The 12,402-nt window shown below is 45.2% G+C and overlaps 1 protein-coding gene across 1 annotated transcript in view; it reads left to right on the forward strand.

The window, feature by feature from the left end:
* Positions 1 to 12,402, forward strand: part of Otud7a (OTU deubiquitinase 7A) — a 336,492-nt gene that overhangs the window by 245,675 nt on the left and 78,415 nt on the right. Inside the window, 1 exon segment of the mRNA NM_001447212.1 lies at positions 9,723 to 9,905. Coding sequence (NP_001434141.1) covers positions 9,723 to 9,905 — 183 coding nt within the window.

Consider the following 12,402-nt stretch of genomic DNA (forward strand, 5'->3'; position numbering starts at 1 on the left):
TCCCAATCCTCCTAGGTCCACCCCCCTCCCCTACACCCTTGTGATGCCCCTCAAAAAAAGGAAGAAAGGAAAAATAAAAATAAGTACAATTGTGTTGCCTCTATACTCATTGGAGCATGGTCAAATTCTCAGGGGCCAGCTCCTTAAAGAAAACTGAGTCCTTCCCCACCAGCCCCTCTTATGGCATGTTTGGTTGGTATCCCTAGGATGTCTGCCCTTTTCTAAAGGGAAATGAAGGAATGGACCAGTGGGAGAGAGGAGGTGGGGAGGAGGGAAAAAGAGGAGAGGAGGGAGAGGCAACTGTGGTTGGGATACAATATATGAGAGAAAAAGTAAATTTAAAACTAAGAGATTTGCTATGCAGCCCCTGTTGTAACACATGGCTTGGGAACGTTAGAGCCTTTTACCTCACCTGCTAACCTCACCCCAGGAACCGATAAGACAGTTCTTAGCCTGGTGTTGGTTTGACTCCAAGCTCTCTGGCCTGGAGACTCTGCCTGTGAGTCTATGTCTACATCCTGTATATTGGCATATATGTACATACAGAAAGGAAAAGAGGGGAGGGAGCAGGATATGCTTATCACAGGGGATGGGAGGATTGGCACATGCAGTTATGGGGACTGTAGGGTCCCATGATTTGCAGTCAGGAGGCTGGAGGCTCTCCCCTGCCAGGAGAGCTACATCCCTGGTAAGCATTTTTGTTCCACTCAGGTGAGAACTGGATGTGGCCCAGCCACCCTTGGAAGGCTTCCCTGCGCCTACAGAGACCCTCACCCAGCATCAGAGATGTACCCAGGGTCACAGCCGAGGTTTGTCTGGCACCTTGTGGCAGAGTCAGGTCTGCAGGGCAAATGAACTGTCGCAGCCCCTGGGTTCCTTTTCCAGTCTGTCTCTCCTGGGAGTCTTGTGCTTCTTCCCTTCTGAGGAGCAGCCTCCCTCTCCCTCAGGCCCCTGCTGTGCTTGCACCGGCTCCGACTGTGGGCATCTTTCCAGAGAATGCTTGTCTGCGAATCTCCAGGAACTTTGTGTTCTCCTGCCACCTTGTGGTCATGTCTGTATTTCCTTGCTCAGCCCCAATCTCTCCAGGGTTGTCACTTCTGTGCAATTCTCTGGGGAGGCTTTGCAAATCATCGGTCCCTTATATGTGTTGCTCTCTTCACAGCCTTTCTCCTTCTCCTTGCTCTCAAATGATAGGTGTATAACCCCTATGCAGATTCCTTGTCCCTACACACACACACACACACACACACACCTCAGCCATCATTGGTCACACAGCTGTCCCCTGCATGCTCGGCCCCAGGTATTAGTTGATTACAAAGCACACAGTAGTCTTCGTTCATTTTTATGTCATCAACACCCAGGAGTGTCTTCCTGTACTGCTAAGTGACCCAGGGCCACCCAGCAGAATACCCTTGTTTACATCCTTGCCTGTAGCCTTTGGCTATTTCTTTGGCTTCTATGAAAGTGTTCCCTACATTTGCACAGTCGCGCAGACCAATTGTATTCTGAATGTGGAGAAGACAAACATATGCAAAGACTTAAAATTACGCTTATAAGGCTGGGTGGGGATCTTAGGTATACGTTCTCGACATGGACGTACATAGTACATAAGCACTTCACATTCATGAAGCAATAAAGCAGCCTGCGGAGCTGCGTCCACAGGGTTAGCATCTGCATGTATATAATTCCAACCTGCCGTCCTCTTATTTCTTTATGATACATAACCAAATTGAAACTTTTCATATCAAAATTATTTGTTACTTTAGCATAAAATACACAAATTCAAGACTGGAACAATGGCTCCGTGGTTAGAGTGCGCATTCTAGCAGGAGACCTGAATTCCGTTCCCAGCACCCATGTCAGGCTCCTTACAACTGCCTGTGACGCCAGCCCCGGCAGGGACACCAGCGCTCATGTGCTCAGACTCCTGCACCTGCACGCGATTGAAAATAAATTGAGTCTTCCTACAGACCAGTTAATATACCAGTCATTAAGTTGTACTTCACGCGGTTGCCAAATTGACAATTTCAGTACTTCCCTTAAAGATTGGCTCTAAATGCTTACCATCACCATCCAGTGCTGAAATGTGTTCTCCGTTTTCTTTCCGTGTTATTTAATAAGCAATATAAAGTGATTGAACTCACAGTTTCTTTTCTTTTTGTGAACATACTTGTTAAAGATAAAGACCAAACTGGGCATGGTTGCAGAACCAGTAATCCCAGTGCTTAGGAGGCTGAGGCAGAAGTTCAAGGCCAGCCAGAGCTACATAGCAAAACCCTGTCTCGAGGAAAACATAAATAATGAAAAGGAAGATGAAAAGATTTGCTGTCCAGACAAACAAATCATGTCTATAAGACACATGGGCTTAAGCCCTGTGGATTTTCTTAACATCTGTGTGAGTTATTAGAATAAAATGAGAAAATGAAGGTCACTCATCATCATGGGCTTTAGAGAGAATTCCAAGGAAATTTAAGTGTCTCTCATTTCAGTATGTGTGCATATGTACATGCATGTATTGTAGACATACATTCAATATGTGTACATACACAGGAATTGGTATTGAGTATCATATATTCGAGTCATTACTTACGTTAATGACATTCTGATTAATTCCATATGTTCTGGGTGTTTAGATGCAAACAACCGGTGTTTACCAAAAGCCACCCTTCTCCCTACGCAGGCCCCTAGTACTCATTCCTCAGGCCCTTCGGACATCATGTGTCAGCGGAATGGTAGAAAGAACAGCACAAACATTCCAGCCTGGCCTTGGCAGCCTATATGGAGAGACATGGCCTAGGAAAGATAGCAATGACCTACAGGAGAAAATATGCCCTCGAGTTCCTCCCTTCCTGGCTGAGTGGGCTGGTACATTTTAGCTGACACACAATGCCTGTGTGTGTGCATGCATGGATTCCTGGGTGACTGTGGAGCAGAGCCACTGCTAGCCTGGACTCCTGGGCTTAGCTGCCATGTGCAGAAGGAACTGACCTTTGGTCAATAAGCTAATGATAAGGGTGTGGGCTCTACTGATTACCACAGCTTAACTGACCCGAGTTCATTATTTTTATTAAACACTAAAGCAGCTGCTAGGTCCTCTACTATGCATTGTAGTTGTTTAGTTTGGGGTTTCTGTGGGACTCCTAACAGTGGGAGTGGGGGGTGTCTTTGATTCTTTGGCCTGCTTCCGCAATCCTCTTCCTCATACTGGGTTGCCTCCTCCAGCCATAATATGGGGGTCTGTACCTTATTGGATCTTGTTAAGCTGTGTTCAGTGATTTCTCTTGGAGACATGCTCCTTTCTGAAAAGAAATAGAGGAGGAGTGGATCTGGGGGAGAGGGAAGGACAAGGGTAGGGAAACTGGGAGGCATGGAGAGGAGACTACAGTAGAAATGTATAAGAGACAAATAAAACTACCAAGATGGCACCAAGTTACATGTAATGACATTATTACAGTATTACAGGTTTGGCTTTCGTTTTGTCAGTTGGAATTCTGTTGTTACTGTTGTTTGTAGTGATGAGTATTGAACCCAGGGCCTTGCACAAGAGAGATGCATTTCCCAGTGTCACAGTGTCAGGGCTGCCCGATCCCTGATGGGTGTGATTCACAGGACTTGTCACTGAATGCCTTCGACTCACCACTCATCCAGCTCTCATGTAGGAAACACTGCTCTCTGTCACTGCAGGGCTGGCTGTTAAATACCACATCCTTGTTCTAGCTCGATGGGTGTTTAAGCTGCTCACACTGTGTAAGAGCTAAGCTGAGACTTTCATTTAAATTCCAAGTGAACTCATTTGAAGAAATGGACATATAAAAGCACAAGCCAGTGGCTTCCTCCCACCAAAGCAGCCCCACTGTCCAATCTCTATTCTTCCTCCTCTTCCTTATGCCTTCTTTGTACTTCTACATTGGGAAGAAGAAAAAAAACAGGATAAATGGCCTCCCTCCTAGAGTAATGTCAGAATGAGCAGAAGCCATGTAACGCACCTAGCTTGGAGTCTACATATCCTTCCCTGAACATGTCCCTTTTCCTTTTTCTCCTTGAGAGTCCACCCTCACCTTCATCTCCATTCCCACTGAGGAGGCCATCACAGACTGTCATACGTTTTGCTATAGTCCGCTCCTCAGCTCCAAACAGCCTCTGGTGTTTCTCTGACACAGCCTCTGCTGCTTCGCCAGTCATTTTTCCTAAATGAACATTATCTTTCTAAACTGAAAAGCTTACTGTCTTAGTTTGGATTTTATTGCTGCAAATAGGCAATAGTCACAGGAACCCTTATGAAAGAAAACATTTAAAGGGGCTGGCTGAACAGATTCAGAGGTTCAGTCCATTATTGTCATGGCAGGAAGCATGACAGTGTGCAGGCAGGCATGGTGCTGGAGGAGCCAACAGTTCTACATCTTGATCTACAGACTGTATCACTTGACTGTTGAGCATAGGGGACTTCAAGGCATGCCTCCAGAGTAACACCCTTCTTCCAACAAGGCCATGCCTCTTAATAGTGCCACGCCCTATGGGCCAAGCCTTCAAACACGTGAGTCTATGGGGCCATATCTATTCAAACCACCACATGTACCAAATACCACTTTTATCTAGAATGCCTTTGTTGCTCTTTCCCAGAGCCTCCTCCTCCCACCTACAGCATCTTCCATCAGCCTCGCCCTCTCTCCCCCTCCTCTTCCCAGCACCCACTCCTTGTGACCTGCACAGCCCCAGCAGGGTGACTTGGCTACTAGGTTTGTCCCATGTGGGCTTCTACCCTAGCTCTTTACCAAGAGGCTGCTCCCTCTTCTGGGTCTCAAGCTAAAGTGAGACTCTACCAGAGGCTTCTTGGATCGTCCTCACAATCCTAGATAACCTCCCCTCGTAGGTATCCCAACGGACCCTACATGGCTCAGGTTCCACTGGAATTATCTGTCCTGACTTTCCCCTTAGTACTTAGGAATGTATTAGACTGCAATAACCGGAGTATATAAGAGCTGATTGTGTATAATTATATATACCCATACCTGTGTATGTGTGGCAGTATGTGTATTTAAAATCAATAATTATATGTATCTTTACACAGGAGTGCCTGTATGTGTGCACACACATATAAATCATGGCCTTGCTTTACTTGTGTGACAGAGATGGACTGTGTAGCTGAGACTAGCCTGAAATACACTATGAAGCCCAGGCTGGCCTCCTACTCATTATCCTCCTGTCAGCCTCAAGTCTGAGATTACAGGTGTGCAGTAACGCACCCAGTAACAGATGAGTGACGGGCATTGGCAGTAGTCCATTCAGGCCCTCATTTGTTAGTCTGTTTCTAGATGTTCTGGGATGCTGGACTTTTCTTCATGAGCACTCTCAGTTTGTTTGCAGGAAGGTCACCCCTCCATACCCCACCATATTGGCATCCAAAGTACTAGGAGTCAGGGAAAACCAGCATACAGCAGCCCTCCTCTTTAGCCTGAACACTTTCCAGTCAGAAGGAGGGCATGATCTCAAATGGTTTCCTTCAGGCCAGGGCCTGATCTGGCACTGAGAAATGAGTGTCGAGAAGTAAAGGAGGAGGTGCTGCACAGCAGAGAGGGCTGGGACAGCCACACGACACAGAGGTGCTCGGAGGAGGGCAGTAGGAGAAGAAGAGGCCAGCCGGAGAGTAAACAGAGGCTGGCCACATGGAATGGGGACAGGTGACTTTCTACTTGTCAATGTGGGTATCAGGGAAGTGATGAAAAGTGCTGTGTCAGCAGAGTGACAAGACAAAAGCAAGTCACAGAGGATCAGAGAGCGGACAGTGGGGTATGCTTGTTTCTAGGACATTAAGTACTATTTTTATATTTTAAGCTTCCCTGTTACAGTTACTAAGCAGAATATCAACATGGTCATTCAATTCCAAATGGACAGAACCAGCTAGCCTACAACCTGCTGGGAATCAGCTCGGACAGCCATTGGTATAATTTCCTTCTCTACATTCCTATAAAAATCAACTGATCATATGCAGCAGATATGCAGCTTGGGCTTCACATGGGTCCCCCAACAACTGGAGCTGGGCTGTCCCTGGCTGTGCTGCCTGCCTGTGGATCCTGTTCCCCTAACTGGGCTGCCCTGTCTGACCTCACTGGGAGAGGATGCCCCTAGTCCTGCAGTGACTTGATGTGTCTGGGTGGGTTGGTACCCAGGAGGGGCCTCCCCCTTGTCAGAGGAGAAGGGGGGTGCTTATTAGAGGGGACTAGCAGAAGGGAGCTACAGTTGAGATTTAAAATGAATAAATAATTATGTTAATGGAAAAAGAAAAATATTTTCCAAAGAGGGAAAATTAGCTGATTAATTTTTATCAATATTGGTTAGGAAATGAGCTATTTCAGTTGGCTCATGTTTCTGTTTGATAACTACACAGTTCAGCCAGTGCTCAGAATGCCTTCATGCTCTCCAGACATTTTGTCTGCACATGTTTTCTTTGTTTTTTTGTTTTTTTTTTTTTTTTTTTTTTTTTTGGTTTTTGAAACTGGCTTACTTTGGAAATAAGCCTCTCGTGTCTCATAGGAGTTGTCAGCATACCCCAGGTAGGCATTCGTCCTGGCATTCCAATTCATTTGAGATCTGGGGGCTCTTGGAGGGTCTCTTGCTGCCTTGTGTCTGTGGAACAAGGTCCAGGATGGCAGAACAGCTTCAGCGTCTGACTGTCCTTCCTCCGGCTTGGTCTCTCTTTTCAAACCTGGTTGCTCTGACTCACTTCTCCAGATGAAGGTATGTAAGATGAGCTTCTCTGACAGGGCTCCTAGCTCAGGAGTAGAGTGACTGCCAAGCTTGTGAAGGTCCTGGGTTCCGTCCCCAGTGCTGCAAACAGATAATTAATTCATTAACCTTGCCTTATTCTGCACGAGTGTAATGCTGCTAGTTACAGGCTTCTACTCATGGTTCGGGGGTCATAGTAAATGTATAAGTAACTTAGGAAGCAATTATGACATTTAATCTCCCAAACAAAGAACATAATGAATGTAAACTCCCTAGTGTGCCGTTTCGAAATACTATGTAGCCTGGTGAGATAGATTGATGGGTATGTTTCCTACATTTAAGGATAGTCCTCTGTATTTTTTCTTTGTGTTATATTTTATAAGTTATAAATGTATTTCATTAATACAATTGTGATACTCCTTTATGTTTTCTAACTTAGTTTTGTCACTACATAGAAAGGCTATATTTACTCAAGCTTGTTCACTTATCTCCAGTTTACTAGTCATGAAACGCTGTCTGTCTGCTTTCACCATCCCTGTAAGGATGGAGGAGAGTATCCCACCCAGCCTCAGGGTGGAGTTCTCTCTGTGACGGTGAGCAGAAATGAGATGGCATTCCTGAGACAGTTCTTCCCTTGTGAGGGGGTGGAGGGGAACATTCCAGAATATCACGAAGTTTGCGGTGTGCCTGTTCATCCAGCTGGTGGCAAACAGGTTGTTTGCTGACATCTTAGAATCCGGCCTGCGGAACTGGAGTGTAGAGCACCGGCTTAGTCTGTATGAGGCCCTGGGTTCCGTCCCCAGGCTGTAGATCTGCCCACTTACAGCACTCTCGGCAATCACGTATGCCCGTGTGTTCAGGTCACAACCTTGTGGTAATCTCCCCCTTTTAATTTTTTAATTCCATATGTAGCTGTTTGTATCTTGAGTTCTCATCCGTGCCTAGAGTTTGCTTTGATTGAGCGTGCAAACACAGATGAGTGTTGCAGGAAGTCTGTCTGAGAATCGGGAGGTGTTGCAGGAAGTCTGTCTGAGAATCGGGAGGCCCAGCATGTGGAAGCACCAGGTTAGTCCGGAAGTCGAGGGATGAGAGGCGTGGGAGCAAGGGCCTTCCTTGTAGTTTCTGGAGAAAGAGGGGACAGGGCACACAAGCATGTTTGGGATTGGCTAGTCTCAGTGTTAGCAGGCTCCAAGGGCAGAAGCCATCCTGAGGTGTCCTAGCATCAGCAGAGTGTAACAGCCAGTGGAGGTAGGGTGTGCCATGGAGGTCTGCAGAGGGGAGCCCAACCTCTCCTCTCCAGGAGGCAGAACCTCACACACAGCCAAGGAGGAATGGTGAACCCACCTCTGTTGTCAATGGAGCCCAGCCAGGTTGCTTTCTTCATCTTATTTAATGGTTTAGGCCTGAATTCTGTGTTGTTATAAGGGCAGGATCATATTGGTATTGGTGTTGGTGTTGGTGTTGGTGTTGGTATTGATATTGTCTGTTGTTCGGTGGCCTTTAAAACTAGCTTTGCTTTAGGTGTGAATTTTTTGTTTTTTGGCAGTGCCACATATTAAACCTAAGAATTTGGGCATGTTCCCCCAGTGTTTTGCCTGAGCTGCATCCACAGCTTCCACACACACACTTTCTATTTTGAGGTAGTCTCAGTGAGCTACCCAAACTAACCTTCAACTCCCTTTTTACCCAGGCAGGCCTTGAACGTGTAATCCTCCTGCCTCAGCCTACCAGGTAGCTGGGATATCAGACCTGCTCCACCATGTGTCTCTTACAGACAACAAATATTCATTCTGTTTCCTCAAATGCTGTGTTAAGCCTACTCCCAATTCTGTGGGAGACAGGATTGGTTGTATCAGGCATTCTATGAATACTTTAAATGTCAATCGGCATGTTTTCTTAAGCTTTTTATCTCAAAATTTCTTTCAAGTATTTAGAAAAGTTGCATCCATTTACCAATAGTTACATTTATATCTGCTTTTTGTTCTCTCTTCTCTCTTTTCTTTAGACAGTTAAGTTCATTTCCTGTTGTATGTCTCAGTAATGCTCTATCCGTCCTCCTCTCCTCCCTCTCTCCCTCTCTAATTTAGAACCTATGAGTTCTCCAGCATAGATGGGCTCTTGAAAGGGTCTTCCAGGCTGCATCATGGCAGAAATGTGTGTGACTGTGTGTGTATATATTTGTGCCATGAGCATGTGTATATTCGTACATGTGTATACGTGTATGTGTCTGTACATGTGTGTGACTCTGTGTGTATTTGTGCATGTGTGTGTGTTTATCTGTAGGTGTCAACACATGCGTGTTTGTGAGTATGTGTCTATATACATGTTTGTGAACATGTGCTTTTTGCGTGTGTGTTCATGTGTGTGCATGTGCACAAGTGTTCTCATAAAGCTACCAGAATTCAGTTGTGAGGACTCCACACTAATGACATAATGTATTTGCCTCCAAATGTTCCACCTCAGAACATTACTGTCAGATTAGGTTTCCACCCGCTTAGTACTTTGACATAGACCTGGGAAAGGGGACCATTTTCATTCCAGAGCAGCAGTCCCCAAAATCAGCATGTTGCGGCATTGTGTGTAACGTCTCAGTAGTTCAGCCATGCTGTTCCTCAAACCTGACCTGTAAGACTTCCCAGTTCCTTTTTAAGTTCTCAAACCAGTGCTCTGTTCCTGAATTTCCTCCTCTGGTACACCTCTCACTAAGCAGTACACTTGGTAGCCATTAGAGACATAATGTTTACAGAGGGTGGGTGTGTGTGTGTGTGTGTGTGTGTGTGTGTCTGTGTGTGTGTGTCTGTGTGTGTCTGTGTGTGTCTGTGTGTCTGTGTGTGTGTGTCTGTCTGTGTCTGTGTTTGTGTGTGTGTGAGCACACACACATGTGCGTATGTATGCTCCACGTTCAGACACTGCTCATCAACATGCTGACTGGCACCTTTTCTCCAGGAAAATCAGGATTCCTCCATGTCTGTTATAATCTTGTCGATTCTCATCCACAGGTAAAAACTGGGACCTGACAGCTGCGCTAAGCGACTATGAGCAACTCAGACAGGTGCACACAGCCAACCTGCCACATGTGTTCAACGAAGGGAGGTGTGCCAAGCAGCCTGAGCGAGAGCTACCCCAGCCTGGGCACAAGGTGGAGCGGCCTTGCCTGCAGAGGCAGGACGATATTGCCCAAGGTACCAGGAAGGGGCTTGCCAGTGTGAAGAACAGTGTGGTCAACATCACCACGCGAGGCAACCTGAACCCTCAGTGCCTTGCTTCTCACAGTAGGCTAAAGTGCAACATCTGTGGCCTCGTCTCCTCTGGAGTGCAGGAGACTGTGACTGGAGCCTTTAGAGGCCAGTAGCCTGTTGGAGCTTCATTCCTGCTTTTTCTGACAGGCTTCTCTAGTCCTCCAGTTACTTCTCCAGCTTGTTCTCTGAGTCATTCAGTAGCAGATTCAGTGTTCTATGAGTTTATCTTTATTGTTCTTTTTCAGCATCAGACTAAGATTATAAAAGGAAGCCTGAAGTTTTTGTCTCACTTCGTAGCTCCTGCTGTCTCAATAACCACTGATCAGCCAAGCCTATTTTCTTCTGCTGCTAAGCTTGCTCAAGATGCAAACACATAAGAGTCAAGGAGACGTAGTTTAGAAATCGCTTACTTTCCTGGGCAGTAAGGGCCAGTACAGTCCCTTGGTTGCTACATTTTGTTACACTGTATATTCAGACCTTCTGTGTAAGTGACCACCCTGGCTCTTCTTGGAATTTTTGTTGCCATTTGTTTGTCTTGACTGCCCCCACACACATACACACATAATAAATATCCTGAGGTGGGTCTGTCCAAAGGCTCAGTGGGTAAGAACACTTGCTGCTCTTCCGGAAAGACCTGAATTCAATTCCCAGAACCCACCTGACAGCTGACAACAATGTAACTCCAGAGGATCTGGTGCACTATTCTGGCCTCATAGAGCACCAGGTACACATACATGCATGCAGGCAAAGCACTCATATGTGATTTTAAAAATCTTTAAACAAATGCTTAGTCTTATAAATCTCAGGCTGCTGCTTCCCTCCCTGCAGGCTGGTGCCGTGCAGTGAGCTTGTATGGTTTCCCACAGATGTCTTCCTGATGATGATTTTGCTCGCTGCATGCAAACCTGGTGTTATGCTAAGTTTCTGCCAGCTCTGCATGTTGCTATGGCTTTGCCTGGTTCCATATCTCGAAGGGTGGAGCCTGGAATCTTGTTTTAACTTTAATATTATGGCTTGCTTGCTCAGTGGCCTTCTCCTGTGCTGCATGCCTGTTTCCTCGTGTGGTTCATTTTTCCATCCATCAGTAAACTTTTTCTTATCAACTTATAAGAGGAAAGCACAGGATTTCTACCCATGCCCATGTGTATCTTATGGCTTTGTGTGTTCAAAGAGTTTGCCATACAGCGATGTTAACATGATTAATGCCTCAGCCTATGTCCTCGTCTCTGGATTTGGAAATAAAATACATGGTTAATAAACCTTTTTCCTATTGTTTGGCAATTTAGTCCTCTGGTGTTTCCATCCATTTGAAATCCCTTATAAACAATAGCAAAGGCTCTATGCCGCTGTCTTCTGGAGAGAGTGCTACCTCCCTGGATAGCGATCAGATCACCTTTCCCCTCTGGACCAAATGCCATATTTTAAAGTTCCAGCCATTGCGAGATCTGTTTGTGGACCCTGTGTGTGTAGCATGCAGCTGTGTAGCTGTTCCCCTAGAGTCTCTCTGTTTCCTGTACGTTATTCTCTAATGCAAACCCCCTGCCTTTCCAACATGCTTACTACATTTATGTAGCTATGCTTCCATCTAACCCTTATTGCGATTCTAATTGTAATTTAATGGGCTCCCATTTTTTTCAAGTTGGCATGTTTCTTGTAGCCAATACTGTTGCTCTCCACATGTTTGTATTCTACTAAGGCTAGACACTGGAGAAAGCAGGTTGTTCTGTGCTTGCCTATCTTCCAAGCATCCAGATAAATACGCCGTTATCATCCCAGAGGAGTCATATCATCTAAGAGCACTTGCTATCTTGTTCACAGTTAGATATAATGATCTCTTGTTATTTGCCATTTTAATTAAAATATAATTATATCATTTCCCTCCTCCATCTAACCCGTCTCATTTCCCTTAAATTCATGGCCTCTTTTTTCTTTATTATTGATGTACACACACACACACACACACACACACACACACACAAATACATAAACACAAATACACAAACACAACTGGCTGAGTATGTTTAGTATTGTTTATATATACATGATATCATGACTGACCACTTAGTTTTGCATAACCTAAATTAAGAGAGGAATAGTTCTCCTGTTCTGAGCATTGAATACAGAGAGTGTGTGTGTGTGTGTGTGTGTGTGTGTGTGTGTGTGTGTGTTACTTAGGCCTCATGTATACTAGAATTACAGCCCCAATTCTTGAAAGCAATTTACCGTGAGATTTTATTTTATCATCCAAAGCAATCTTTCTCAAGTGGGGATTTTAACCCATTTAGTTTACTTTAATATTTCATATCTATACCTCTCCTATGTATAGTGTATACCATATACACACTCTAACTATTTAAAAGTAGAAATACTTTATGTTGCATACTTCATTTGTCAAGCTTCTTATGTTTTTTTTTTCTTTCTGGATGATTAGGGTTCTTTG

This window comes from Rattus norvegicus, chromosome 1 (assembly GCF_021556685.1).
Source record: "Rattus norvegicus strain SHRSP/BbbUtx chromosome 1, alternate assembly SHRSP_T2T, whole genome shotgun sequence".
NCBI classification, from domain to species: domain Eukaryota; kingdom Metazoa; phylum Chordata; class Mammalia; order Rodentia; family Muridae; genus Rattus; species Rattus norvegicus.